Source organism: Mercenaria mercenaria, chromosome 2 (genome assembly GCF_021730395.1).
Source record: "Mercenaria mercenaria strain notata chromosome 2, MADL_Memer_1, whole genome shotgun sequence".
Classification (NCBI taxonomy): Eukaryota; Metazoa; Mollusca; class Bivalvia; order Venerida; family Veneridae; genus Mercenaria; species Mercenaria mercenaria.
Window position 1 is genome coordinate 12,133,363 of NC_069362.1, and position 24,921 is coordinate 12,158,283.

The 24,921-nt window shown below is 34.3% G+C and overlaps 2 protein-coding genes across 10 annotated transcripts in view; both read right to left on the minus strand.

The window, feature by feature from the left end:
• The window catches only part of LOC123563189 (fibrillin-1-like), a 55,475-nt gene extending 50,278 nt beyond the window's left edge, over positions 1–5,197 (minus strand). For all 3 annotated transcript variants that reach the window (XM_053529874.1, XM_053529867.1, XM_053529878.1), the window contains exons 1-3: positions 5,013–5,197; positions 3,372–3,488; positions 38–117 (exon numbers count right to left, since the gene is read on the minus strand). In XM_053529874.1, coding sequence (XP_053385849.1) covers positions 38–117; positions 3,372–3,488; positions 5,013–5,050 — 235 coding nt within the window. In that variant the 5' untranslated portion in view covers positions 5,051–5,197. The remainder of the gene's footprint in view (positions 1–37; positions 118–3,371; positions 3,489–5,012) is intronic.
• A 4,001-nt stretch (positions 5,198–9,198) lies between these two features.
• Positions 9,199–24,921, minus strand: part of LOC123563196 (fibrillin-1-like) — a 74,214-nt gene continuing 58,491 nt past the window's right edge. For 2 of the 7 annotated variants that reach the window (XM_045355869.2, XM_045355870.2), the window contains exons 2-15: positions 24,379–24,501; positions 20,617–20,696; positions 19,706–19,804; positions 19,052–19,150; positions 18,410–18,532; positions 16,691–18,088; positions 15,722–15,858; positions 15,269–15,330; positions 14,818–14,993; positions 14,337–14,442; positions 13,561–13,592; positions 13,250–13,373; positions 11,036–11,333; positions 9,199–9,991 (exon numbers count right to left, since the gene is read on the minus strand). In XM_045355869.2, the coding sequence (XP_045211804.2) occupies positions 9,893–9,991; positions 11,036–11,333; positions 13,250–13,373; positions 13,561–13,592; positions 14,337–14,442; positions 14,818–14,993; positions 15,269–15,330; positions 15,722–15,858; positions 16,691–18,088; positions 18,410–18,532; positions 19,052–19,150; positions 19,706–19,804; positions 20,617–20,696; positions 24,379–24,501 (2,956 nt within the window). In that variant the 3' untranslated portion in view covers positions 9,199–9,892. Of the gene's footprint in view, positions 9,992–11,027; positions 11,334–13,249; positions 13,374–13,560; positions 13,593–14,336; positions 14,443–14,817; positions 14,994–15,268; positions 15,331–15,721; positions 15,859–16,690; positions 18,089–18,409; positions 18,607–19,051; positions 19,805–20,616; positions 20,697–24,378; positions 24,502–24,921 lie in introns of those variants that run through there. The other 5 variants (XM_045355872.2, XM_045355871.2, XM_053529956.1 and 2 more) reach the window with 5 other exon arrangements.

Consider the following 24,921-nt stretch of genomic DNA (forward strand, 5'->3'; position numbering starts at 1 on the left):
AGCTAAATACTTCTTGATGTTAGTCATGAGGACGTACGTTTGCGGCAGTAATATCCCGTGTAGCCCGTGCAACATCTCTGCCTGTAACAGGTCTCCGTGCAGGTATAACCCACGTACCTTATAAAGAAAATACCACATGAAACGAGGGTTGATCCGCATATGGTATCTTTTATTTCTTAAATATTTATATGACCTTATATGTAGGAATAAGTACGGTTGTAACTAAAAGTGTTAACTAGTTTAAAACTCGGCAAAAATATAAGAGAAAAATCTCCAATGTAAAATATATTCTATGTAAAGAGGATGGTTAAGACATTTTAAGTCATGGTAGTTTTCTGCTTTTGTCATCTTAAGGTGTTTAAAGGCTTGTTTAAGTTCTTAACAATATGCACACATCAATTTTGTTAGGTCTAACCTCATACTAATATAATTAAAGGTGTTCCGTTCGGACAATTTTGACTTTTTTATTTAATACTAAACCGCGATGCACGATGGTACGATGACGAAAACGCGATGGCGCGATGGCACGATGATGAAACAACGATGGTTCGATGGTGAAAACGCAATGGCACAATGATGAAATCGCGATGGTGCGATGGTACGATGGTAAAATGTCCATGTAATATCGCGTTTTAATCATCGTACCATCGCGTTTTCACCATCGTATCATCGCGTTTATCACCATCGTACCATGCGCAGTGGTACAGTAAAATACAGGCTTGATACAATCTCATTTTCACATTGCACTATGTACCTTCTACATCCTAACAAGAATAAGCTGAATTTGAATAATACCATGTGACTATTACACCCAGCTTTTTATTTACTTTCATGCATACATAAAATACAAAGGACGTGGCCTTGAAGATTTTACAGTTTTAATGAACAGAGCACTGAACATTTTGTAAAACGTTTTGCAAAACAGCAGAATATAACTGGTAAATTACGTCCCACAAAATACATTGAGACACATTCATCTATTGTTGACAAAAATACAACTGTACAGGACTACGCATTTCTAACCGGAAGGTGATGGTGAAAACGATATGGTACGATGGTGAAAACGCGATGGTACGATGGTGAAACCACGATGGTACGATGATGATAACGCGATGGCACGATGGTGAAAACGCGATGGTACGATGGTGAAAACTCGATGGTACGATGGTGAAACCACGATGGTAGGATAATGATAACGCGATAGCACGATGGTGAAAACGCGATGGTACGATGGTGAAAACGCGATGGCACGATGGTACGGTGATGAAAATGCGATGGTACGATGGTGAAAACGCGATGGTACGATGATGAAAACGCGATATTACATCGACATTTCACCATCGTACCATCGCACCATCGCGATTTCGTCATCGTGCCATCGCGTTTTCACCATCGTACCATCGTTGTTTTATCATCGTGCCATCGCGCCATCGCGTTTTCGTCATCGTACCATCGCGGTTTAGTATTAAATAAAAAGTCATTATTGTCCAAACGGAACACCGTATATTACGAAAGTTCAGCTTTTAATTGTGGAGGAAGCAAAGGCGTAGAGTAATTGCAAATTAATATCTTATTATCGTATCAATAAATCGAAAATGAGCACATGTGTTCGATGGTAAAATCAAAAGTATATCGAACTATGTGTCAAATTACTAATTGATTTGTAAAAGCATATTCAATTTTCTACTACGAAGTGGAAGTGACTCTTGCGCATTTTTTTTTCGGCCAACGTCTCCTACAAATAGTAATTAGGACATTAATGGAAGATCATTAATAGCTGAACGAGTTGTAAGCTTCAGAAAAACTAGTTATTTCGGAAAAAACAAATTTATAACATCTTGAAATACATAGCTAATTAAAGCAAGGTAGATGTTCAAAGTTTGAAACATTCGGAACTAGATAAAAACCAGTTCTCGAGGAAAATCATAAGTTATTACACAAAGAACCTTATTTCAACCAGAAATGATTAAGTAACGATACATAGAACCCTTCTGGTTGAAAACTGGTTGAAAAGGACTATAGGATTGAGCTTTTCCGTCCGTCTGTCCGTCCTTCAGTAATTTCGTTTCCGGCCTATAACTCTGTCATTTATCAAGGGATTTTAATATTACTTGGTACAAAAGTTCCCAAGGATGAGACGACGTGTCCTGCGCAAAATTCTGACCCCTAGTTTTAAGTTCAAGGTCACACTTTGAGGTCAAATTTCAACAGGATTTTTTCCTGTCCGGTCTGAAACTCAACAATCCATAAAGCGATTTTTATATTGCTTGGCACAAATGTACCACAACTTTCAGACCCCTAGCTTAAAGGGCAAGGTCACACTTGGCATTCAAATATGTACACAGCACGAACAGGGTCTGTTTAGTGTTCGGCCCAGAACTCTGTCATCCATCAAGGAATTAAAGTTTTACTTGGCAAAAATGTTTCCCATAATCGGACGACGTGTCATGCGCAACACCAAGAACCCTAGCTCAAAGGTCAAGGCCACATTTGTAGGTCAAAGGTCAGAGTAGGTTTTTTTCCCTGTCGTTCCCATAAGTCTACATGTATCATCCATTAAGGGATTTTAATACTACCTGAAATTAATGTTCCCCATATAAATCAGACATGTGTCAAGCTCAATACCCGGAACTCAAACTCAAAGATCAAAGTCACACTTGAGGATCAAAAGTCAACATTGATCTTTTCCTGTCCAGTCGGTAATCATGTGTCATATGGACTCAGTTAAAAATTTGTTGGTGTGTTTTCTTCAGAATTACTTTCCTTTAATATGATGATTTTTTTTATAAATTTTTTCTTATACTTTCCCACCAATTTCAAAGTGAAATGTTAACAAATTTGAAAAATACTATTTTGTATTTCTTTTTGTTAAATGCAATTAACAACTGCAGATTTTTATACATCCACATTTCAATCCAAATATTATGTTTTAACATATTGTATATACAGTACAGTATTGTTTATACATCATTGACACCATATTCTATACATTGTCTGGTCTCTACCATTGATCGTCTCACTGGCCGTGACAGTGACTCACTTTTGGCTTCAAAATTATTTGGATTGTTTGGTTAATACTCTACGGAAATTGCGTATAGATAAATTCTCCTCATCATTTGGCTTCAAAGTTTCTCTTTAACGGCATGCCTGGTGACATGCCGGGGGTCCGTAATTTTTAATAGCTTAATTGCTATATTGTGGCTGTTACGGCCGGATTGATCCTTATTAAACACAAACACTAACTCACTTACTCACCCACTCATATAATTGACATTTATTAGATCGTTATGTTTTACTGCAGCGGAGAAAATTAGTCGCCGACCATTAGGGAACCTTATATTGCATGGAAATACTTCATTCACTTGTTTTACCTGTATCTCGAGCATCTACCTAACCAGAGAAATCCACACGATGTATAATATACAGCTCTATAATAGCATGTGGTGTAGCAAGTATAACTGGTAGAGCAATAACCAGCGTATGCGCAACTGAAATAGATATATAGTAGTCTGTTAGTATCTCGTCTGTATAAAAAGATGGAAATGATACTTAAAAACTAAATTTTACATGTACACTTGAGAATACTTTTAAACACAACAAACGACACACCGGTTAGATGCTGTCGGCATTTAAAAATTGAAATAGCACATTCTAACATTCCATTGATCCTCAAATCAAAAGTAGGTTGTTTTACTTATTAACAAATGAAATACATTTCACTGATAAGAAATATAAACACTATGTGCAATATTTCACCATTTGTAAAAGTTGCCTGATCCATATATCAATCATGCCGTGTTTTATTCGAAAAACACACAGAGTAACATGTAACAAAACGGGTTCCCTCTCGGGAAATTGTTCTTTGTATTTTCGCGAAATACAGTGGAATCGTGTCATGTTGATTATGAACAAAGATCCAGGTTGCCCCAAACTCCAACAAACAATAGTCCATGTACGACCATGGGGCTGATTTATGTGTGATATAAAATATGCATGAATTTAACCTGAAATGCTCAAGAAATAGTTTTTTTCTCCAATTTGAATAAAAAATAAGCAAAACGTGTTTAAATAGCAGAGAAAGGAAATAACAGACAATACATGAAGAATAAAATTTAATCTACGCAAAAAAAATCGGCAGGATTGTAAAGATGTCGTTTGTTGATATAACATAACACATGAAGTATTGCTTCGAAGTATCAGCTGTGTTACAGTTTACTACTAACAATTGTCTGCGGTTTTGTAATATATGCTCTACTGATGGAATTTTGTAAACATTCTGCTCTTGTCGAAGGTGACCTTCCATAGCACAGAGGAGGAAGTATATTGTAATTTTCTGTCTTCTAACAAATATATGTGAAGTACACAATCTTTATTTTATGCTAAGGAAGTTATGTCTAGATGGCGATAGAGAAAGATTTAAAAAATGATAAGTTCCCAATCGTGGTTTATAGTAGAATAACCCGTGTTTTGAGTTCTTATGCGTAAGAATATAATACGAAGGCCGTAGGCTTCAGTGATATATTGTTTCGATTAAGAAAGAAAAACTCTGGTTATTCTACGATAAATCACACTTGGGAACTTGTTATCTCGATACTAACACGACACACTAGTATCAGCAGTGTTAGAAAAAATGGTAACTACTTATTACGACCGTGCTACTCACCTAAACCGGATTACGTCCTTGCACGCGAATGGGTTATCGCAAAATAACCGTTGACTGATCATCTTCTAAGTGTATATAGGTTATTTGCTGGTCGTGTTAGAATTTTACATGATTGTACATAAGCATTGTCATAAAAAGTTATAAACATACATGACTGAAACAACAAGTAAATCAATAAACTAATTAATTCAAAGAATAGTGTATCCAGGGGATACATGCGTGTTAAAAGATCCATGTCAACTGCATGCTTGCATAATTCTTAAGATGCGTTTACTTTCGCTTAAGTTTAGTCAAATCGAAAATTATACTGCCATGTTACCTTTATTGCAATTAAAATCCATTTTCTTACCTTAACAGGGTAAAAAGTAATGCTATCCTCAGTACCATAGTGTTTATGTTATTGTCATACTTCACGTTATTCCCTAAGGTGTGTTTGCTGTGCGCGGTTTATTTAGAGAAAATATCAGAACTTTGAACAGAACTCGACGTCAAAAAAGACTACTCAACTTGATACGCTTCTACACAATGTCATGACAAAAATGTCACTTACGGATTGAAAAAAAAAACACTTAATAACTGTCTATTGTTTACTTATGAGGGCTGTTGTAAAATAATCAAATATCCACGAAACCTTTATAATATGAGGGAATGTTTAGTTGATACTCAAAAGGTATTGTTTTTGTTGAGAAACATAAGAAAATAATATCTCAGAGGCAACATCATGTAACGTCATCCGGCTCATAGTTGTCTTATTCTTTCCCATTTTTCATTTAAATAAACGTTATGTTTTGAACATCCCTCACATATTGTATGTATTTGAATAGCAAAATGCAAAATATTTTTAAGTTTGCAATTCAATTTGCAAAGAGCAGTAGAGTCTGACATTTTCAGTTTTAAAGACAATGCCATCTTTTTAGAAACAGAATCGCAGTTCAAATTAAAATTAAAAAGCGCAAAGAAATTGGTATATTTTGTTTTCAAATTAAAGCCTGAAATTTTTTCGTAGAAATCTCGAAACACAGTTCAATATGTTATATTTTAAAAATGCAAAATAGTTCGCGGTTTGCAATTTGAATCGCAAAATGCAAACTTAACGCATATTAGACATGATATGTCTCACAATTATACAATCTATTACCTTTTTTCTTGAGAAGAAGAAAATACCAATAGTAGTAAAAACGTACTGAGACACCAGCTTACACACATAACTTACCCGAATATTTCTAAGTCGATGAAGGGATATAACTTGTCAAAATATAAAATAGAGTTACGGAACGTGTGTAGGGCATGTTAACAACTGTGTGAAATCACACTTGGTTTCTCAGATACTAAATTAATCAAATCGGGACATGGACGCGAACGAGAGCGCCGACGCAGACGCAGACGCAGACGAAGGTGTGCATTAGTTCTACCTATTCTTCGAATAGTGAAGTTAATAAAAGGAAATCGATATAAGTTTCTATGACTTTGTTAGTATAAATTTATTGAACATCGGTGATACTGCATTGTTTAGCTATTGCTCATCTTTTTCTCATCATTGTTTGTCTACACATTTAGATAAATCTAACTATGAGCTAGTTTGCAAATATAGATGATATGGACATGCATATAAGGACTGATTGATTAAGTTTGGTCAGACGACACTAAGTATTTCCGCTTCACGAATGGTATTACAAGGAAGAAAAGTTTTCAAGTTCTGTTCACATACTGATTTTGTTTTATCTTACCATGTGTATGTATATACATTAAACTAACAATTATTGAAGTTAAGTTAATGCGTAATTTCACAAGCGTTAAGTAGTTACTTTTTGTACATAAAATGCATCAGACGCCCTATTATAGATATATGTTTAATTGCTTTCTAGAGTGTTTATTCTTCAAATAGGAAATGCCACTACAACGATAAAATAACCTTCTCTGTATGTTGTGTGTATTATCATACCATCTAACGTGACTTCCTTGATCCAAAACTTAAGAAAAGGGAGAGAAGGCCATCCAATGTTTATCCAGCTTTTAAAAATGTAATGAAAATAAATGTATAGTATTATGTAAACAGAATGTTTATTGTGACCTGTCTGTCTTTTTTTCTTCAAGTTTTCTTTCTGTTAAGCTTAAATAGGAATACATAAAAATGTTACACTACAAGTTCATTGTAAGTTTATATAAGCAGTTATTTCTAAATCGTATTGTTTTTGTTTCCAGCTTATTGGTATACTAGTAGTATATTTTGACCAATTTATGTTACCTCAAAAACCATAAGAAAGCATTAACATGTACGTTGAATTAATTATTTTACTACTGTAGATAGGGGCGTATGTTCTCCGTGACTATTTTATAAACGACATTGTGTCTGAAATCATTAGTCCTCCACCTCTGATTCATGTGGGGAAGTTGGCAGTTACTTTCGGAGAACAGGTTTGTACTTGTACAGAATCCAGGAACACTGGTTAGGTTAACTGCCCGCCGTTACATGACTGAAATACTGTTGAAAAACGGCGTTAAACCCAAAATAAACAACAAGCAAACAAACAAACAGGGAAGAGTTTCAGCTTCCTACTCTGTTACTTGTGGTAATATATGTAAACGAATGTATTAATTAATTAATTAATTAGTAATTAATTAATAAGTAAATTAATTAATACATTCATTAATTAATACATTCATTAATTATTATATATGAATTAATTGTAAGTGTTCAATCTATCATGTCTACGTTTCACTGGTAACATCGTACCACCTGCTCATAAACAAATACACTAAAGCAATTTTCATATACAGAATTAGTTAATATAGATAAGGAATGCGAGGTGATGGCCGCCGCAGTAATAACTAAATTCTACAACATAATTTAACTGGTTAATATAACCTTACATCAAATTACAGTCAAGTGATTGTCTTACTGCAGAAACTGAAACTAAACTGAATAATTTGATTAAACGCCTAAGGTTGCACATGTTAGTCACGACTTTAACGGCTTTTTAAGATATAAACTGTACCAAAACGTCGGCTTAGTTCATGCGCAGGCTAGAAAGTAGGTGCCATGTTATACCCAACAAAACAAAAATAAAAGGTTATACGCGGAATAATTTCACATGGACGCAGCCTGAGTGAATTATTGCACCCGACGAATAACCGATTTGTCTTTTATCTAAACAATCTGGCGCATTTATGGCGTCAAATATAAGTAGGTCGACTTGACATCAACCGGATACCGGTTTTTTTAAAATGTCAGTATACGGGAAGAAGAAGCTTAGGAGTGCGAAGATGACTAGTGAGTTGTTCTGTGCGAATTATAATCAATTCAGAGTGTGTACGGACGGTACTAAGACTTCTTCAAGAGTTTTGATTTTGGTAAGGGACTAATTTCTACATACACAGGTAACTGTAAACAGGTTGAACTTTATATCTTGAAATGAATGGATCTTGGTCTGCACTGGTCGCAAAGGCAAAATCACTTGCAGCCAGCAGGTTAAAGATTAAAAGACAGGTCGCAGACATTTGGATAATTTTAATACTTTAGGAAACTACTTTCTTGTTTTTGTTACACGAAAACTGGCTTTGTTAACAAAGTCAACACACCAATATCCGGAATACTATGTACATGTCATTGTCGCAAAATTGTCACAGTTCATGTAATGTTGTTGTATAGCGTATAAGGATGCACTTATACTGCATAGCTATAGAACCTGTTGTTGTAAAGATTTGGTAGTCTGCGTAAGAGGTCCTGGGTTCGAGTCCCGGTCAGGACTTATGGATATGTGTAGTATGTTACAGCACGTGTTTTAAGGTTTTCAGACTGTTACTCTGTTATATATTTTAGCGGACAGTATAATGGATCATTGTTGAGCAATCCAGATAACTGAAATACACTCAAACAGAAAATATATAATATATTATATCCCTTTGATGTTTCTCCCCTACATGTTTAAGAAAGATTACATTTCCTTGATCACAGAATTTTCTTTTCTAAGAAGTATTAAATTCACTTTTGGTTAATATATTCTAAATGCATTTATTTTTAGAAATATATGAACATTTGAAAGCATTTCATGCGTTTCAACTTCCTGCCTCTGAAAAAGGAAATACAGTCTCCAGGGTGTGCGAATTAACTGTAACACCGTTATGTAATATTATTTCGATTCTGAAACGTCTTTTACATAAAACAGAAGATAAAACATGGTAGCCCTCTATTCTGGTGCATGTAACGTTGACGTGACGTCATTATCGTCATTTAAAAAGTGCATGTTACTTTCATATTATAATATAAATTTATTATACAAAATATATGTATTTTGATCTCTCTCTCTTAAGGAAAGCAAACTGGCTTCACTGTCTACTTCTTATTTTAAGAGAAGGTACGATTTGATACTTATACCGTTCGTTTAGGATTTCATTATTTATTTCAGATGGGTTCGGAACCTCTTTAGGGATGTGGAATTCTTCATGTGATGAAGCCATTCGACTGGCTTACGGAAGACCGGAATCAGGTGTCTGCATGTGATGAAGTACAAAAACAACAGCAAAAACACAAAACATACTTGTTAATCAGGTTTTATTGAACATATTTACATCTCTTGTTAATTCAAAAGTTTTTCTACACAGTTTGAAAGTATATGTATCATATATTTACGAATAAATGTGTTAAAGGTAACTATAACATAATTACAGGCAACATAAGGAAACATAGGAATATGGAATGTATAACAATTATTCAGTGTTTTTAGATGAATTATTACAACATTGTCCGAGAGCATATAAAAACAGTAAAGTTTTAGTAGTTTTTGAAATTTTATTGCATTCAACCACTTTCTCCAGAAAACGAAATTACATTTTTTTCTGGATTAGTTCATGTATGAATTTCACGCAGTGAATAAATTCGTTGTGCTTTCCTGTTACGAATACATGTTTTAGCATTTTAGTAAATTTCCATCAGACAACGAATCAACACATTACACTTTCTTGACGACAAAGTCCAAGCAGTTTATCTATAAATTCAGTCAGACAACACAAAATCAATCAGACAATAAAAAATTACCCAAACAAAAAACAAACAAAAAAGAAACAAACAAACAAACAACAACAAAACACTCAGACAATAGAAAAATTCAGTTAGAAGACAATTCCGTCAGAAAATAGCTATGTCGTTCCATAAGACGACTCCTTGCCAACGCGCTTAAGCGATAGCTTCAGCACTCCGCCAAAAGCATTCAGCGAGTCTTCAACGTTACACTAATCTTGTGAAGTCCATACTTTTTCTTCATTCATGTGCTGCTCAACACCATCTTGTGTCGTGGTATTTCCTTTTTGTGCAGCCGTCTTCTGCTGTACCTTCAAATAGTAACAATTATAGCAACTGATATTATTATTACTGCAATGACGATGATTGTGATGATGCTTTTTATGATTGATGATTATGATGACAAAGATATTGATTTCAACAATGTAGCAAGGGCACATCCGGCACAAGCATACAAATACACAACTCTTATTTTCGAAGAAGCCTCTAAGGACGGCTAAAATGCTATTCAAGTTCCTAGCAGCAAACTTCTAAATAATAATAAAATCCGTAAAATGACCCTTTAGAAGCATACATTGCACCCAAGCAAAATAAAGATAGCAACTTGACGGAATCTGTTCATAAGAGATTATGAAACGTGAACCACCTCTAGGGTCTTTGGTATTAACACTACATGTAGTATTAAGCGTAACATTATATAAATATCTTATGCAAGCGTGTGTGACATTGATATTGTCAACCCGAGGGCAGAATGTCACCCGAGGCGAAAGCCGAGTGGTGACATTCTGTTTCGAGGGTTGACAATATCAATGTCACACACGCTGCCATATGATATTTATTTATTATACCGCACAAAATTTAGTACATAAAAATGTTTAAAAATGTTTTTAATTCATTTAATTTAACAGCTGTAATCGCCCGTGTACACACTGAATAGTGACGTCACTACAATACGTGGACAAGGAAGGCAATCATTTGACTAAAAAATTGAAGCAGTTAATTGTCTTTATATGACATTCAAAATATCAGCGCGGTCACATGACCTGACAGTCACTTTCGCTCGGTCACGTGTCAAAAAGGTTGAAAATGTTTTTGATAGTCAAAATATCTCTTTTTCGGGTAATGGGGTTTTATCATTGTAGACAAAAGAGAGGAATAATAAACTGAAATGTCTCCATGATCCGAGGGACCGGCATTGGATATGAAACTTTTACAGCAATGAAAAAATGTTTTAGAAAATTTGCTTAATTTTCAATATATTATCACAAATATACTGTGTAAATGATGTCACATAGGTATTTTTTAAAACTTAGTTAAATGCCTCTTTGAAAACTCAATGTGTAATACTCTTGTACATTTGGTGATTCCTCAGCACGTCCAGTAATTGTTTCGTACGGGTTTTCCCTAGTTGATTGTGAGCGAAAACTCAATGTGTAATACTCTTGTACATTTGGTGATTCCTCAACATGTCCAGTGATTGTTTCGCACTGGTCTTCCCTAGTTGATTGTGAGCAGGTCACTTCCGGCTCGATTCCTTCCTCCCAAGGTCTTGCCACTTGTTTGTTGCTAAATGAAATCGTACTTCCTTCTGACAAAGTGGTTTCATACACATTTTCAACCGCTTTATCATAATCGTCTTCGTATATGTGTTTTCTATAATTTAAATAGAAGCAGATGTTAACATTTTAGGTGCAGCGGTATTATGGTGTATTTTACTTGATTTCCTGCGGCTTGTAAACCAGACATTTTCTGATTTGAATCAAGGGCAAATTTTCATTAAACGAACAATGTTTTTAACCGGGATGCCGATTGGCCAAATTTGCGTTAAAAGATCCCACATAAGACTATTGATCAAACACCGACATGAAATAAGTTTGTATTTCTTCTCCCGGAGCAAAAACGCTCAGACATTTTTACCGAAAACGTATTTTTTAAACATTGTTTAAGTTCATACAATTACTTTAAAGGTGGATAATCAGATTTTGGCTAAGTAACAGATTTGTTTTAAACTTTAACATCTGATCATTTACACTCATTTATGTTCAGTTAGCGCTTAATACAAGTTAGGTTTTCACTGGAGATATTTTTAATAATTGGTTTTCCTACTGCAGTTGCCCAACCAAGATCGAGTTATTTTATCATAAGTATAAATGTGATAAACATACTTTACCTAAGAAAATGTAAAACTAACCGATATATTGTATTATATTCATAAAATAATTGCATTAACAATTACATATGTAGATTGAATTCATTAGAAATGCAAGTTTGAAAAATTATTATTACCTCCCTTTGCCTATCTTGGTTGCGCAACCAAGATAGAATGGAAAAAAATGAAATTCAGAAGCTGCATGCATTTTAAAACCCACCTTTTGATTCAGATTGTTAAATATTCGGTATATCTATCCAATGCAAATGTAAAACTCGGAATTATATGGAAATAAAAAGAAATACCAAGCATTTTAAATATTTTCATATTAAAGGGGAGTAATTACAATTTTTTATGAAAATCAATAAAGTATACATTTCTAACAGGGATCTAACTCTAAGTAATGGGTATTTTTGTTTCTTAAATGAATCTCTAACAGAATATACAAAAAGTAAAAAATGTCACAAAATTTTGCTTAAATATGATTGACCACCTTTAATGCCATTGCTCACAATAAACACGGAAACGTTGTTTGAAAACCAGATAATTCATGTAATATTGTTTGCCTCTGAAAGTATAGTCTATTTCAGAAATTATATAAATTGGGTGTAGTCATCGCACAGGGAAGTGTATCGCTTAAAAACTATACTGACATGGGATAAAAGTAAACATACAGGATTCCCGTACGAGACTAGTGTTAGTTAGTTTGTAAAATGTCCACAAAAGTCTCGATATGGTTTTTACATGTATGCTAACAAAAAATTTTTTTATTTTGTTGGGTTTAACGTCGCACCGACACAATTTTAGGTCATATGGCGACTTTCCAGCTTTAATGGTGGAGGAAGACCCCAGGTGCCCCTCCGTGCACTATTTCAACACGAGCGGGCACCTGGGTAGAACCACCGACCTTCCGTAAGCCAGCTGGATGGCTTCCTCACGTGAAGAATTCTACGCCCCAAATGAGGTTTCGAACCCACATCGATGAGGGGCAAATGGTTTGAAGTCAACGACTCTAACCACTCGGCCACGGAGGCCCCCGCTAACAAAAAAAAAAAAAAAAAAAAAAAAAAAAAGAAGGACAAAACAGTCAGTATATCATAGGGATTATATCAACGATTTTGCGAAAATAAAAACTGCAATATCATAAACTCATATAAAGGAAAAATACACGTGCGTTGACAGCAGGCAATAAAGAAATGCATTCTGTGGTTAATTGTTTAAAACGTATTTCTTTGTATGCTTCATATACATCGAGATTGTCAAATATATTTCTTGTTTTATCATAGTATAGTCGGATACGACTTACGTTTGGAAAAAAGTAAGGCCAGACGGAATATATTTTCACATATGTACTTGGCAGTGTGTGAATAGATACATACATAGATCGGCAAGCTGTCGGTTACATACTGATTTAAGTTACCTGTATTTCACTGACCAGTCGCCGAGATGATGCTTCTTCCTTCTGATGAAAACAATTACTAATATTATTGCGACAATGACCACAGCGGCGACGATTACTGGCACAATGTAGACAACGTAATTGTCTGTGGAGAGATAGAAAAATGAAATTGATTACACATTTATCGTAAAGTAACTGGCTAAAAAATAACTATTCTGCTGCATATTATTAATGGTTCTCAGCTAGTCTGATATTCACAATATGACTTTTTAAAATTGTTTTAGAATTCCATACAGTAAAAGGCACATGCTAAATAATTATAAAACCTTTACCTTTAAAGTATTCTTCCGCTGGGATTATGTATCTGAAAGATGAAAAAATAGCTTTTTAGCGGTAAATCTCTTTTTCTGGTGGTAATGAAAAGAATGTACAGGTATATAGATTTGAATACGAAACCTCAAGTAAGTTATGTTCAAATGACACGACATTTTAGCCTGTTCAGCAGTTTGAAATTTAAATATAAGTCAGAAGTCAGGCCATTCAACTTATACTGCATTCACTGTATTATGTGTTTTCTTCTGAAATACCATTAAATACTAAAATAATCGTTATTGGAAGAGAGAATAGTTATTAATTAGTAAGTTAGTAATTAATAGTTATTATTATAATCTTCCCATATTACATGAACATGAAATGTGCGAAACAGACAGATGTAATACCTTACAAAACAGTCAAGGATTCAACAGGAAAATCCAAATTCTAAGGACAGAACCCCTTCCAAATCAAAACCCAAAAGCAGTGTATGTAGTGGATGTACATAATGAAACTTTACTTAAAAAGCATACAGAAAACAAGGAATAACAAACAAAGGAAAGAAACGGTCAATTCATGAAAAAACAACTATGGGAGTAGTTTGCACCAAACCACTACCCTGAATCCCCGCAATATTCCAAAGTTATCGGACATTATAAATGAAAAAGTTCGCCTATCAGGCGAATTGGTAACAGAAGGCATTATATAAAAACACAAAGATTCTCGTGTGTATAATTGTCGAAAGAAAACCTAATGAACCACAGGTAACATATCTTATAAAAAGTGGTATACTTACTGACATTGAGGTCCGTCATCACTATCCTTGCACTGAAATCCTTTGTCACAACCTCCAGTTATCATTGTATAAGCATCACAAACGGAAGATACTTTCTCTGGTAGGTCTAAAATGACAGTTTTATACAAATTTGTCAGCACTGCATGATTAACGCATAAACGTTATCTTATTTCAATTACTTCATTTTAGGCAACAGGCATTTTACGAAAATATATGTATTCAACTATTGATGCTCGGACCTAAGGTACGTTATTGTTTACATTAAAGTTCTTGTCAGTCCCGAAGTTTTCAAGAACTTCAATGTAAGCAATAACGTATACCGTAAACTCTTACACTAATACTGACACACTGGTCATGTCTCCGAAGTGCTGATATTTCAGTAAGTGTATACTGATATAATGACATTAGAAGCATAGACAATAGACTGTAAGGGCAGTTTTCATTCTTTTGAAAATGAAAACATGATATACATGATACTTACGTAATTTCCCTTCAACAGATTTCCCGTTGTATAACATCTTTGTACCATCAAAAAGCTCCATAGTTCCTCTGACAAGTTGGTCCTTGGTGTCACTGAATTTTTCGCTTTTTTCATATGCAACTGTAAAGTTAATCATTAACGTAGTTTTCTTCTCCTCCTTTAGGGATGTGAACTTTCTGAAAGAGCAGTTTTAAAAAATGTATCTTTTATTTTATTATTTATTTAAAACACTTACCATATATCTAGTGAGTTGATGATAATGTTACAGTTATGTTAAACAAAAACAATTATAACTGCTTCTTTTTGTTGTCAGCCTACTTTGCGATGCATGGCTCTATGGCTATGTTTGGGTGCTCTGTGCTTCCGGGAAATCTACCCTTGCGTTTTATGTTTTATTTGGTGGGATAAACAACTTGCTAAGTCAACAGAACAAAGCAAAATAGATGCAAACCTTATTCTGCGAATATCGATGGAGAAATAACTCCTGGTATACTTCTTGAAGTGCATTTGAAGCTGAAAATATCAATTTATAAAGCAACATAAGTTCTAGAGATACATATCAAAACTTCTAGACTATATAGGAGCGTTTTTCAGAAATTGTTACATACATTGTAATATGAGTCAATTTTTCCGCTACAAAAATAATGTTATACGAGATATGTTTCGCTCTAACTGATTTTGTTCTTTTCTTTCCACTCCCGAATGATTAAGTGTTCTTAAATGCAGTGTATCCGCCTTAAACCAGGACGTGAATACTTGTATCAAACGAACAATCTGTATATGCACTTATTGGGATTCAACTCAAACCAAGATCATTTGTAGAGATCATAGTATTTTATTAATGCTTAAAATCCATTAAAATCTTTTACATATACTGTTTTTCTTGTTTGAAGAAATCATATACCGAGAGCCTGACATGTTGATAAACTTCAGCGTCAGTAGACATGTCTGTCAGGTTGTTGTGTATCATCTTAAGGTCGCGTGTAATTTCAGAATCGATCGCAATGATCAACACAGAAGAGAGTGAACGTTCCGTAATATCTGGAAAAAATAATGTATACTTTATAATAATGTATCTATGGTTTGTTTATATAAAAATTATACATTATGGATAGCTGTGAATATAGCCATATTGACTTTGTTTAAAATGTGGTTTCCGTATTTGTTATTATGAACATAAAATATGTCAATTTCATGTTAAATCTTATTTTCGATAATTCATTTCTAATATATTTTTCAAAGGTTTGATCAAGTTGATTCGCATAATAGAAATGATAATTGAATTTATTCCGGTTTATTACCTCTCTTTATGGTTCTGATCGTATCAATTCATGAATGTGCAGAAATAAAAAAAGTGCTTTTCTTACCATGTAATTATGCATACTGTCTTTGTGGAGAGTTGCTGTATCGGGATATAACATAGAATTTAAAGCCTTATGGGACTTTAACTGCTATTAAGTACATGGGAAGAACAACGTTTATAAGAAACGCACTGCCCTTTCTGCTATAGATTTCTTGTTGGAATGTACTTTGCTTTTGTTGGGTTTTACGCCGCACCGACACGCTTATAGGTCATATGGCGACTTTCTAGTTTTGATGGTTGAGGAAGACCCCAGGTGCCCGTCCGTACATTATTTCATCACGGGCGGGCACATTGGTAGATTCACCGACCTTCCGTAAGCCAGCTGGATGGCTAAATTCAACGCCCCGAGTAAGGCTCGAATCAGTGAAGGGCAAGTGATTTGAAGTCAGCGACCTTAACTACTCAGCCACGGAGGTCCAAAAGATTTATTTTGATTGCTTAATACTTGAAAGAGCTGCAAATAATTCGTGAGCCTGCTCTATCAATATGAATTTCAAATTGATCACTTACTCTTACATGTTATCCTATCTTCATTTAGGGCAAAGTGTGTATCACAACTGCAGAAAAAGGACCCCGCTATGTTTATACATTGTTGCTGACAACCGCCATTTTTGATGTCACATTCATTTATGTCCACACATGACACACCATCATCTTGTAGAAAGTAGCCATTCTCACAACCACAGGAAAATGACCCTTCTTCGTTAATGCAAAGTTGGTCACAGCCTCCTGTGTTTGAGTCACATTCGTTCACATCCATACATGAAAATCCGTCACTGAGTAACGTGTACCCATTTTCACAACCACAGGAAAACGATCCTTCTTCATTCATGCAAAGCTGGTTACAACTTCCGTTGTATGAGTCGCATTCATTCACATCCGCACATGACAATCTGTCATTGAGTAAAGTATACCCATTCTCGCAACCGCAGGAGAAAGACCCTTCTTCATTCATACAAAGTTGGTCACAAGTTCCGTTCTTAAGTTCACATTCATTCACATCCCCACAGGCCAATCCGTCATTAAATAAGGTATAGCCGTTTTTGCAGCCACAGGTAAAAGACCCTTCTTCATTCACGCAAATTTGGTCACATCCTCCATTGTTAAGTTCACATTCATTCATATCCACACAAGTTGTATTGTCAGTACCTAGAGAATATCCTATAGTGCATTCGCAGGAAGTATTGTCACCCTTCAAATAAAAATTATCGAAACAACTACAATAGAAGGCACCTAACGTATTATTACATATGTGCTCACATCCTCCTTTGTCCGTTTCACACTCATTTACATCTACGCAAGTCGCGGTATCACTGTGCAACTTAAAACCACGTGAACAGTGGCAAGAGAACGATCCATTTGTATTTCGACAGAAATGTCCACATCCTCCATTATTAACTTCGCATTCATTAACGTCAGCACACGAATGATTGTCTTTTTGTAGAACGTAGCCTTCTCTACAACTGCAGTTGTAAACGCCCTGTTTGTTATTGCACAAATGCTCACATCCGCCATTATCTATATCGCATTCATTGACATCTGCGCAAGATGCACTGTCATTATGCAACATATAGCCATTAGAGCAAATGCAAATGTAAGATCCGTTGGTGTTGGTACAAAAGTGCTCACATCCTCCATTGTTTATTTCGCACTCATTTACATCAACACACGAATGGCTGTCATCCTGTAAGACGTAGCCTTCTCTACAGCTGCAGTTGTAAAATCCATCTGCGTTAATGCATTGATGCTCGCACTCGCCATTGTTAGTTTCACATTCATCGACATCTTGGCAAGAAACGCTATCATTCTGTAATGAATAACCATTATAACAGCTACATTGGAATGATCCAACTGCGTTGGTGCACGTATGCTGACATCCGCCATTATCAACTTCGCATTCATCCATGTCTGAAATATAACAAAGACATTATGAAATGTTTTAAGTTTAACTGTTAATGAAGTGGTAACGGAATGTTTATTTTAATCAAAGCTTTGTGTTTATAGTTCTAATGGTCATATAAATACATGACATTGACCCAAACAGTGTAAGATAAAATACACTATTTTTTGTTCATAGAAATTCGATAAAGAAAATACCATGTGTGTCTTCTACTGGAGCACTATGCAATGCCGTTATATAATGATACACTAGTCTAAGTTTTTACTTAAAGAAATTGTCAGCGAAAACATAACTTTTAACAGCGGAATAAAGGATTTTTTTCTACATACCGTTGCATGTTGTTCCATTTGTACTTAAAGAATATCCCGAGTCACAATAACATTGATAAGACCCAGGAGTATTCAGGCAGTTCTGCTCGCAGTCGTGCGTATTGTTAAGACATTCGTCTATGTCTTGTAACAAAAATAAACAACAGAAATTGAAGTGTACAATTTGCAACGAAATAAGCGCTGGACATGATTTGTGACTGAAATTGTGCAAAAATTAATTCAGGTGATTAACCAAAGTGTCATGCTATTATTAACCCTTGTTATGACTTGTTAAATTACAATGTAAAATGTAATCGTTACTATAATTAATTTTATTAAACAGTAGATCGAGTTTTAAGCATTGCCATTTGTACACTGTTTCTTCGCATTACCTGAAAAGAGGCTGCTTTGTATTTTTGTGATGTTATCATAGTTTTACAGTAGGGCATTACACTTATATATGTGTAAGACCTTAATTGGATGATATTTCGTTAATTATTTTCAATGTAAGAGTAAATATGAAGAGAGCATATAAAAGAAATATATATAAATATTGGGAAATATGACTTCGATATAGACTAAGTGTAAAAATAAATCTTTTTAAAGCATTGAAAACAAAGATACCGACCCATATCCAACAAGTATTAAATGTGCTTGTTGTACCTGTGCAGTTTGGTAATGAGAATCCAGACTCACAAAGACAACTGTCCGGGGCCACACATGTTCCATTATTTGGACAAGAGGTTGTTCCAAAACACAGGGCTGATGAAATACAGAATTTGTTTCGAGAGTTAAATATGTATATTCACCTGATATGAGAGGTTAGCACTGGAAATTTCTTTATTACTTTACAGATGATAAACCTAGAAATAACTTAGCTAAATGAAAAGAGTAGTTTTGTGATGACGCGGAGGTTTTTCTATTGACGCAACACTAGTTTATAAGGACAATATGAATTTTGGTGATTGCTGTTATAACTATAATGAAACAGAAAACATTTCTATACTTTTGTCAGGGCAACAATTTCTATAAAACAGGAACAATTATCATTAACTGTCACAGTCGTGATTTATAATTAATTGAGCCGAACCATGAGAAAACCAACATAGTGCGTTTGCGACCAGCATGGATCAAGACCAGCCTGCGCATCCATGTTGTTCGCTAACAGTTTCTCTAATTGCAATAGGCTTTGAAAGCGAACAGCATGGATCCTGACCAGACTGCGCGGATGCGCAGGCTTTTCTGGATCCATGCTGGTCACAAACGCACTATGTTGGTTTTCTCATGGCGCGTCTCATTTATTCATTACGATACAACCTGAGCAGTTTGGTGGTGTATATCCCGGCTCACAAAGACAATGATCTGGTGCGGAACACGTTCCATTGTTTGGGCAAGTAGTACTTCCTAGACAGAGAGCTGTGAAAATATAAATATACACAGAGCGTAAAGATATGGAATTTTGTTAAAGGCATATTAGGCCTGGATGTCTTATTTGAAAATATGGACAGTTGATACATATGATTTTGTATAACATACATAATATTACATACCATGAACTTGTGTATGTTTATTAATTGTATGATGCATCAGGTTTAAAATCAAACGTAAGTATGCAGCTAGTATAAATGTGAACTGCCACTTATTGAAAACAGAATATAAATAACTGATACTGTATGATATTTACTTTTGAATGTAGCTCATGTTGAATGTAGCTCTACATACAAAAATAATCTAGATAAATACATTTCACGAGGATTTCTACTTTGGAAGTAAACATTTATTAGTAAAGATAAAATATTTCAGAGAGAGACTGGCATTGGATCTCTTCAAGTTTCACCTTTTTTGGTTTTGCAAACAGCTAAAGGTTCACTTATTAAGATTTATGCCCGTTATGTATTCGAAATGCAGAACTTACTTTAAAGTTTTAGTAATTGTAAATGCCAATTCAACAGGAAAGGTAATAAGTAAGTTCTCTTCAGTATTAATTTAAATGCACTTTACACCATACCCATATAAATATTAACCAAAATAATACTGCTCTGAGATTGATATAAGTTATAATAGAAGTTGCTGTCCGTATAAGATATTTGAATTCTTATGTTCGTATTGAAGCATGCTCCTCGCATTCCAATAATACTGAATACATTCGCAAGGCTTAATGAAACTAACAAAACACTAATATAATAAATATACTTTACCCTTGATTCATTTGTAATAGCAATACTTACGCGTGGCACAGTCAGTCCCATTATATCCAGGACAACATACTTCCCGGTCACATGTTTGTTTGCACGTTTTGGTACTTGTACTAAAGAAACGTTTGGAAAGACTTACGACAATAAAATATCACCAACATGCTTAACAAAATAGTTATGTTCAAGTTTGGCATTCACAATGCTACAGCTATCTATTTGGCTGTATATAAAGCTGACTTGTATACTCAATCTTGGGCGTGGTCACAAACATAAAGTGACAGGCCGGACAGGAGACTCAAACTAATCAAACCTGTAAGGTAATAAAAATATTATATAACTAGTTAAAAATGAAGTGCGAATCGATTTAAAACAGTGAACCAAAATGGATGCAATGACAGCAAAATTTCATTAGAATTTTCAAAACCAATTTGTTAAATGCGAATCTATGTAGTCAGTGTGCTTGTATTATCTAACTAGATTGCAGGTACGACCTTTTGTCACGCACTATTTATATGCAGTGTTGCCCTTATTATCCGACTCAAAGATGTTGTTATATGAAGCAATATCGTTTAAAAAAGACTTAAAGATGGTGATGTCATTCTAAAAAAAGTCATTCTAAATATAAACTTATCCTGATTGTGGGCTCTAACGCATTTTGGATTGGAGCTCTAGTGTAGGGTAGCTAGGGACTATTAATACCTTCCTAACTGAAGAGTTGAACTCTTCTGATCCTCTTATGTAGAACTGACTGAGCAGCGCAAAGGCATATTTACGTAGCTGTGATTACTGGTTATTTTGTAGGATGAAGTGACTGTCTGTCCTACCTTAGAGCTCAAACCAGAAAACCTTAATTGCGTCAATAGGTGAAATACATGACTCCGTAACCCTGGTGTTATTTGCTTGACATGTTTTACAACAAAAAAAGAGGATTATTTGGCATGATTTGACGAACACTTGTACTTGGAGAAAATATGTTTTACATGACATACACAAAATAAAGTAAAATATTTGTTATTGTAAATAATAAAAGTTAAAACAATGAAAATTTCTTCTAAAACATAGAAGCGGTAACCACGTTTTGTCCAATGGCTTTATACATCGACCGTCAGACGGGCTTTGTTTGGCTACTAGTATCACTTTACATGACTGAATTGTTTAAACAATGATATTTTCAGCGTACAGATGATTACCATTCAAGTCGCAATTGTCTTTAAATCTAAATATTTGCTTCTTTTCACAATTTCTTAAACTTTTGTACAGGTCTGATACAGACTTTATGTTTACGTAGCCGCAACTGACGAGCGTGCAAAATTCCAAGTATCAACAACCTGAAGGGCCTGAGTCGGCTAATGATTGATGTACTGACAGTATAGTCTACCAGTTTCAGTTTGTTTTTAGTTTTTTTTCTTAAAATTTCATAACACAGCACGATATTTACGCAAAATATTATATCCGGATACGATTACACTTTTCTCCAGTTTCAACAATATATTTTACAAATTGTTATGATACGAAGACATTTAGCAGCAATTGGCAGTATCTGACATTGAAGTTTACGGTTAAATTACCTCTTATTTAGATCTTTTCATAAAAAAGTTGTTTCGTTTCGTGAAAGCAGCCAAACATAGACGATCTACTTTCGATTTCAAAAACTACAAGAAAATACAATTTAATGTTTCGCCGATTTGTTTATTTCTCGAAAAATAAGAATTAAAATCATTTTTAATATCAGTAGTAACTAAACAAGCCAGTAAGAGCTTCTTCTTCCGATAATTTATCCGTTTACTGACTGCAAAATTCAACCCACGCAAAGTTTATAGAAATCATACGATGCGTGTTTACGTTCAATGTGGGAGAATTAAGGCTGATCGGCTATGTTACCTAACGCATCCAGACGATTCAGATTTTGCTTTTAAAAAAGCATTGTGTGCGTTTCTGTAATTTTATATACGTTTTATACGCTTAGAAATTATTAGACATGCGTATTTGCATTATTTCTATACGTAATTTACGCTAATACCCATCTTATCTGGAGCCCTGTGGAACTGTTTTTTGTCTCTCGCTGGATGTTACCCAAGCTTTGTAAGCCTGCGCAATTCTTAAAATGCACATTTATGCTTAATGAGTTACATTCGATTATTGCACAATTACAAGTCATAAATATGACAGATTACATCGTATATTGGTCATAGCAAAGGGAAATGACACAACTTAACTTCGTTCATGCAGTGAACTGTTTGAAGTTTGAGAAATCTAATGGAACTACATCCCTTCACGTGTTATTCGGTCCATTTAGAGAATCGCTGAACAGCAAGGACTCGTCAAAAGGCTTTCAGCCTTTAGCCGACTCAAAAATGTCAAGATTTCCATTTCACAGCTCAGCCCGCTATTTAACTTGATACGTTTCTGTAGTCCTATATTGTTTCTCCTTGTTTACGTTTTTACTGTACGAGTTGTTACAAGAATTGGATTTATTTCTCTTGCCTACCTAGCAGTGAAAAAAAAAAGTTTTGCAGGTATGTGACCACCTTGTCTTCTCTAGGGCAAAATAAGCTACATGCGCATGTTGACGTCATAATATGACGCTACTGTCACTGAGCTATTTTAAATTTACAATATCTTTGAAAATATTACAAGTACTTAAATGGTAGACAAGAACAACGACCACTAACATGTCTGCCTGATCAAGACATGTGTTTTCCCAGCCCTTGAGAAATTATTTTACAGATAGATATCTAAGAAATAACGAAATACATGTACATCATTTTGTTTCATGTTGCCATTGAAACAAAAATTGCTGCCTCTTGATCAAATATTAAGATCTTCATAACTCTATCAGTTTTAATCCTATTTTACTTTTTTTCACTTCCTTAATTGATAAAAGAAGACCTATCAGATTGCAAAAAATACGAAAAAAGTTGTCTTTCCTTAAAATAAAAGACATCAATATAGACAAACATGTACACATAGACGATAAAAAAGCATGTAACACTATATATAAATTTAAATGAAATATTTAAATCTCTTGGAAATGGTTTATATGGCAAGCTAGTTTTGCAAAGAGTTCTCGTTCATCACATAGATTAAATCTTAAAATTTCATCATTTTCAATCGTTATCATACAATGAATTAAAACACTGAACGTTAAGACTCTAAAGACTTACTTTGAGGGTTTCAAAACGAATTGAATTGCAGAAAAAGAATGTTTTTTTTTTCTCATTGATGAACTGAAAACATCCAGTTGTTGTAGTGCTTGTATCATATAGGGAACACTGTTATGAATGTTTATATATCCATCCATTCAGAACTTATTCAACTTAAATAACTTATCCAATTTAAAATATTTCTCTTTTCTCCCTACGTGCGTAGCGTAATTGCTTATTATAAAGCCGATACTTTTATTTTCAAAATTTCTTTTCAATAATCCCCGACAATTACGCGGAAAATGACAGGCCTTACGATATAACTTTAAATCAATCCTACAAGATTTTCAAACATAAACATGTCGGCGTCATGAGAATGTGTATGACGTTTTGAAATGACATTCTGTCAAAAGGTAAGGATATATCAAATTACTGCTCACATGTGAAGACAAGGTTGAAAAAAAGTACTTTTTTTCTGTGAAAACTTTGATTTTTCAAAAAATAAATACAAACAAGGTTCGATTGTTAGAAGAATTTTTTTTCTGTGAAAACCTCGATTTTATAAACATTTATCACGTTAATGTAGACAAGGTTCGATATTTAGATAAAAAGTCAATTCATCTGTTTGTTTCGTATCTTGATAAATAGTTACCTGTATCTAGCACAGCGGCCCCAATAAAAGAATCCACAGCTGACGTAATAAGTGGTACTTTGATAGCATACCTTGTCGCACTGGTAATATTGTGTGCAGAAACCAGCATTCACTAATGTAACACTGAAACAAAGTCATTATACTTCGTTATGTAGTCTATGCAAAATCTGTACGGATATCAATAGAATTAGTACAAATGTACAGTATCAGTAATACAATATAAAAAGTAAATATATATATGATATCTGATATTTTATACATATTTATCTTCTCCAAATTTTTTTTCAAAATCAATACAAATTTGATAAATTTCAAAATAGAACATTCCAGTTTTGTAAAATACAGTGTTTTCTTTAACTTTTTTCCATAATTTTGAATGAACCAAATAGGAGTAATGCATCATTCTAGAGGTATTTGGCACAATAACATGTATTGCAATTATTGGAACTTCAGTTTCGTAAACACTTTACATCTACTTCAAGTAGGAGATCTTAAAAGCTTTGAGAAGGTCTGACAACAAATGCAGAAAATATTTGTGCTTTA